General features: G+C 33.5%; 1 protein-coding gene across 1 annotated transcript in view; it reads left to right on the top strand.

Annotated features, from left to right (window-relative positions):
* Positions 2184 to 6167, top strand: part of LOC109839504 (S-norcoclaurine synthase 1-like) — a 12787-nt gene continuing 8803 nt past the window's right edge. The window contains exons 1-3 of the mRNA XM_020407966.1: positions 2184 to 2280; positions 5053 to 5250; positions 5519 to 5766. Of these exons, the coding sequence (XP_020263555.1) occupies positions 2236 to 2280; positions 5053 to 5250; positions 5519 to 5766 (491 nt within the window). The 5' untranslated portion in view covers positions 2184 to 2235. The remainder of the gene's footprint in view (positions 2281 to 5052; positions 5251 to 5518; positions 5767 to 6167) is intronic.

Genomic DNA, 6167 nt, shown 5'->3' with positions numbered 1-6167 from the left:
AAAGGAGAGGACCTCCGTCAACCCTCTTCTCTTTTGTAAATCGGGATTCAGGTTGAGAATATTTGTAATTTCTTTTTCTGAGCATGTTAGAGAGATTACTTTGAGAGAATTGTAAACCATTCTTTATCTAAATCAGTTAGAGAGAATAAAATCAAATACATTTCTCGTAATTATTCTTCCAATTTTTCCACCAAACAATATCACTATTTTTGGAGGTGGGAATTCATTGAAAGATTTGAGGGACCTCTCCCAAGCTGATCTGACCTAGAAGTACAAGTTATTAAATAAAAAAGATGAACCAAATACTTTAAGAATGCTTAGATGAGCAACAACAATAACAAATGATGTCTGACTTGGAGGCACAAGTGAAAGCTATGCATGCTATTTTTATTTGGCAACATACTAATAGTTCTCGACTCCTTGTACTAGAGAAGATATGCAAGGCTAGATAATTATTTATTTAAGATTATCTTATTTACTTTTAAGAGTGACTACTTGAACTCGAGAAGTAGTAATTTTTTCTTTACAATATAATATTTGCAATAGCTCTAGTAACACCTATGAAATAACTGAAGAGGAATGAACAATTATAAGTGATTTAAAAGAGATGTTACAAATTTTTTATGATGCTATAATGTTATTATCTAGCTATTATTATCCAACCATTACTTTAGCTGCTTTACAAATTTTAAATATTTAAAAAATTGCTAAATATCGTATGAATGATACTTATGGAGCTATAGTTTTTCAAATGGAGAGCAAATTTAATAAGTATTTTAGGCTTATTCCTCATATTTTTGATTTGGGGGTTCTTATTGATTCGCAATTGAAGGATATTAGCCTTCGAAATTTGTTACAATCCTTGTATGATAATTAGATTATAGACTTAGATGATAGATCCATCATTATTGCTACTTCTCATCATAATATTATTAGAAATTATTTTTAAACCTTATATGATGAGTATGCAGCTAAACATTGTGTAGTTGCACAGCAGTCTACAGCTTCGATTTCTTCGAGCTCAAGTCGACGTAAAAGTGTAAGTTTTGATAGGTATGCAATGGTAGCTGAACTAACTAGTGGATCTGGACTTAGATCATCATTGGAGATTTCTGAAATATATGCATATTTATCTGCTTCTTTAGTTAAATGTCAAAATAATAATTTAGATATTTTGTAATGGGGGAGAGTATATGGATCAGTTTCATATCCTATACTTTCCATCATGGTTCGTGGCTTACTAACAGTGCATGTTTAGACGGTAGCTTCGGAATCCGCCTTCAACACAGCAGAACTTTGATCGACGATCACATGACATCATTAGATCCGTATACTGTACAGGCGGTGATGTGCTCACAAGATTGGTGGAGATCCGTATACTGCAAGGAATCGATCGGCTGGCTGGAATTGAAGATAAATTCGAAGAATTGAGACTAGCAGATAGATATAAAGATTAAATAATATTCATCAAATTGTAATTTTTTATTTCTTAGTTAAATTTTGCAATGAGTTATTTTAAAAACAGTTACAAATGATAGTGATATAGGTGAGTAGGTGCCAACCTAGTTGGGATGTACTCATCTATTGTGATGCGACGAATTCCGAAATAAATTTATACTTGTAAAGGATCTACTGATTATTAATAAAGAAGTTATTTTTTATCATCTGTTTTTTTTATAATTTTTTACATTTGTGATTTATGTAATTTCAAGTGATTAATAATATTATTGTTTTTTATTAAAATTTTGTGTAATTTTTTATGTAAAATTAGAGTTTTAAAGAGATTTGAAAAAAATAAAAATAATCGGGCCAGCTTGGAGCCCGGCCCGCTCGGGCCCGGGTTTCGGTTTTGCCCGGCCCAGACTCGGCTTCCCGGGCCGGGCCGGGCTGGATGGACAACCCTATCTATCACTGCTTCATCTCAATATACTACGTGATAAAGAGTGGACATGTCACTTGAGAATTTGCACTAATTTTTCTTTCATAATTTGTACTAATTTTGGCAGGGCTCTAGAGCTTTATTAAAGTAGTGGGCCGAGATTTGCAAGCAAACTACGCGGAACCATATATGCCACTGGAAGTTTTAAATAGTCAAAGGAGAAAACTACTGCGCTCTGCTATATTGCTTTCACTTGTCCATTCACGGTAGTGGAAGGTGAGCTTGCGCTGTGCTATATAGCTTTCACTTGTGCATTATTCATTATAAGGTGAAGCTGAGGTTTGAGGGGTAGAACAATGGAAGTGGAGGTTGGAGGTGCTGCCAAGGCTCCCAATGTTCAGGTTCCTTCTCTTACTTTTTAATTACTTCCACGTCTTCTCATATTATGTATCTATTTTGTCTAGTTAGTAAACTAGGATCATATGATTTTTGTGAGAAACACTCTAAAGCTCAAGGGAGTTTTGTAAATTTAACCCTATCTTTTCATGTAAATAAACTACAATAAAAGCAGATAAAATAATCATAGGAATGTTAAATAGAAGGGGAAAATGCTTCCAGCTCCTAAAACCCAAGAAAACGTGCTTCCCCCCTAAGACTTTGTCAACTCAACGGGTGTTTTGCCACTAAAAATAAAGATTTTGTTCTCTGAACCCCCAAAACATAAAACCCAAGAGATTAAAATATGTAAAAACCATAATACCCTTCTCTCTCTCTCTCTCTCTCTCTCTCTTTATCACGATGTTACTGATATTGAAATGATTGATGGGCATTGTTATTTTATTATTTTTGTTTTTTTTATTATTTTCGTTGTTGATGAGAGGAACTAACTGTTTTATTTGTATTGGGAGATTGTTAAGGTTACAGGTTTAATTGTTAAAGTTACGAGTTTAATTGTTAAGATCACGGGTCAATTGTTAAGGTTATGGATCTCCTCTCTCTCTCTCTCTCTCTCTCTCTCTCTCTCTCTCTCTCGTAACCTTAATAATTAAACCCCTAACCTTAACAATTAAACCCGTAACCTTAAAATTAAACTCGTAACCTTAACAATTGACCCGTAACCTTATCAATTAAACCTGTAACCTTAACAACTAAACATGTAACCTTAACAATTAAACCCATAAGCTTAACAATTAAACTCGTAACCTTAACAATTGACCCGTAACCTTAATAATTAAACCCGTAACCTTAACAATTAAAGAGAGAGAGAAAGAGAGAGAGAGAGAGAGAGAGAGAGAGAGAGAATCCATAACCTTAACAATTGACCCGTAATCTTAACAATTAAACTCATAATCTTAAAAATTAAAGCCGTAACCTTAACAATATTCCAATACAAACAAAAACAATTAGTTTTCCCATCAATAACGAAAATAATAAAAAACAAAAATAATAAAAAATAAAAATAATAAAATAACAATTCCCATCAATCATTTCAACTATCAGTAACATCATGATAGAGAGAGAGAGAGAGAAAGAGAGAGAGAGAGAGATCCATAACCTTAACAATTGACCCATAACCGTAACAATTAAACCCGTAACCTTAACAATCTTCTAATACAAACAAAACAGTTAGTTCCTCTTATCAACAACGAAAATAATAAAAAAATAAAAATAATAAAATAACAATGTCCATCAATCATTTCAACTATCAGTAACATCATGATAAAGAGAGAGAGAGAAGGGTATTATGGTTTTCACATATTTTAATCTCTTGGGTTTTGTGTTTTGGGGGCTCAAAGAATAAAATCTTTATTTTTGGGGAGCAAAGCACCCGTTGACAAAGTCTTGGGGGGGCACGTTTTCTTGGGTTTTGGGGGCTGGAAGTATTTTCCCCTAAATAGAAAGAAGATAAGTTCAGTGAGAGAAGGAAAAATAAGAATAAAATAACAATTAGAAATTTTTATTGAAAAATAAAATAAAATAAACAAAATATAGACATGTTAATTAACATATTAATTTGAAAAGTAAATATATTAATGTTAATATGAAACCATCGCCCTTCAGATATAAGGTTTTTTTTTTCAATATTAGTCCCCTGATACTTTCATATTTTGATATTAGTACTTCAAATATTCATATTTATTCATATTTGAAATTAGTCCCTTAAATCTTAAGTGTTTCGAAATTAGTCTATCAGATCTCCATATTTTGGAATTAGCCCCCCAAATTTTATAATTTTTTTTTAAATTAGTCCGTCCAAGTTAGCACCACGTTGAAAGACTTAGGGGGCCGGACTAATTTCAAAATATGAAGATGGAGGACTAATTTGAAAATGATTAAACTTTTAGGGTTCCTTTTTAAACTATGAAGATTTGGGAGGCTAATACAAAATATGAAAGATTTTGGGGATTAATAACTAAAAAACCCTTAAATATATCCATCTTATAAATAATGTTTTAAGCATTTGGTTCAAAAATACATCATACTTATAATCACTTAGAGACGAAGTGTACCAAATTGCTTGAATATGCAGAATTATCAGAAAAACTTTAAGGTTTCAAAGTTAAAAATGTGTAAACTTTAAGGTATCAAAGTGTCAAAAGATTTAGGGGTATTAAAGTTAAAAAGATGTAAACTTTAGAGTAAACAAGTGCAATAGACTTTTTTTTTAACAAAAAGATGGGTTTTAAAAGAGAAATCATAACTAAGAGGTATTTTGATCATCGAGGAACCAAATTGCAAGGCCTTTCAGGAATTGAGGGACTGATGGGCAATTATTGAAAATATAAAATTATTGAAGATGTGATGGGCTAACACTAAATAACCCTTTTAAAAATCCTTACCCATGCTTTTTACAATAGTAGTCAATTCTTCCCACAACTTCATGTGACTCACATCTCCAAGGCTGACAAAGTGAGTACAAAACTAAATGATCTTTCTCAAAATTTCAATACAAAGTGAGTACAAAACTAAAGGACCTTTCTCAAAATTTCAATGCAAAGCATATCCTTGAAGACTGCAAGCAGAATTTTATACTCTTAAGTAGCATAATTACAGGACTCTTGGGAGGGATACTGTAAACTTCTACATTAGCTACAGTGATTCATCCAAAATTTTTACATACAGATAAATTTTCTGCTCATCTTGTTCCGGTTACTGAAAATAAAATTGTATAGGTTCTCGCTGCGAAGATTGCATCGGATTCGACAGTTGAGGTGCCGGAGAGATACATAAGGCCTGAGATCAACGATGAGCCGATGGCTGAGTTTGTTGATCTTCCAGTCATAGATTTCAATCGGCTGATGGATCCGGAGCTCTCTCAAGAAGAGTCTCTTAAACTCAATCATGCTTGTGAAGAATGGGGCTTCTTTCAGGTTCACTAGTTTAGAGTCTAAGGTGGCTATACATAATAGAATGATTAGGACCGGTTTGTCTCTCTACGGTCTTGACTGGTGCGTCTCTGACGTGACGGACATCTAAGTCATGAAATAGGACAGTGTTTGTGATTTGAATTATCATGGACTAGATGTGTATCATGTCAACGACACACTAGTCAATGCCACAAATAAACGTCCAGTCCTTGTAAAGACACCCAAAAAAGGTGTAATTATTTGTTCTAACAATGCTTCAATACTTTTGCAGTTAGTTAATCATGGAATGCCAGAAGAACTGATGAAGAAAGTGAAGGAGGACACAACTGAATTCTTCAAGCTTCCTGTGGAGGAGAAGGAGGCTTATGCGCAAATACCAAACAACATCGAAGGCTATGGATCAACATTTACACTGTGGGAGGAGAGAAAGCTAGACTGGGGAGATATGTTGTTCCTTGTTACTCGTCCCCAAGACCAAAAGAAAATGAGATTCTGGCCTTCTCATCCTCTCACTTTCAGGTCTGCAGCTTAAAACAAAATCTATGGTGCCTTCAACGTCAACAACTAAACAAAACAACCAAAAATGAAAAAAGAAAACAAACAAAAATATGTCAAAATAAGAAACAAAAAAAGAAGAACAGAAAAGAATAAGACATCCCTAGACTTCTTGAAAGAAAATCGTTTTTAAAGTAAGTTTGTATCCCTAAAATTCAAAATAGTTTGGTACCCCTATTTTTCAAGGAAAAATTACTTCAAGGCTTCAAAATTCAAGTTTCAATGTGCCCCCCCCCCAAAAAAAAAAAAAAAACTTCCCCCAATGTGTTACAGCCCCTACAATTTGAAAAAAAAATATGTTCAGACCCCTCTCCCCAAGTTCCATTGCAACCTCCTCCAAAATCCCGATTTTACCCTCTCCCTAC

The sequence above is a fragment of the Asparagus officinalis genome, chromosome 4, assembly GCF_001876935.1.
Source record: "Asparagus officinalis chromosome 4, Aspof.V1, whole genome shotgun sequence".
In the NCBI taxonomy this organism is placed as follows: domain Eukaryota; kingdom Viridiplantae; phylum Streptophyta; class Magnoliopsida; order Asparagales; family Asparagaceae; genus Asparagus; species Asparagus officinalis.
The sequence above is the reverse complement of the archived record's forward strand: the minus strand, read 5'-3'. Positions and strand labels throughout refer to the sequence as shown.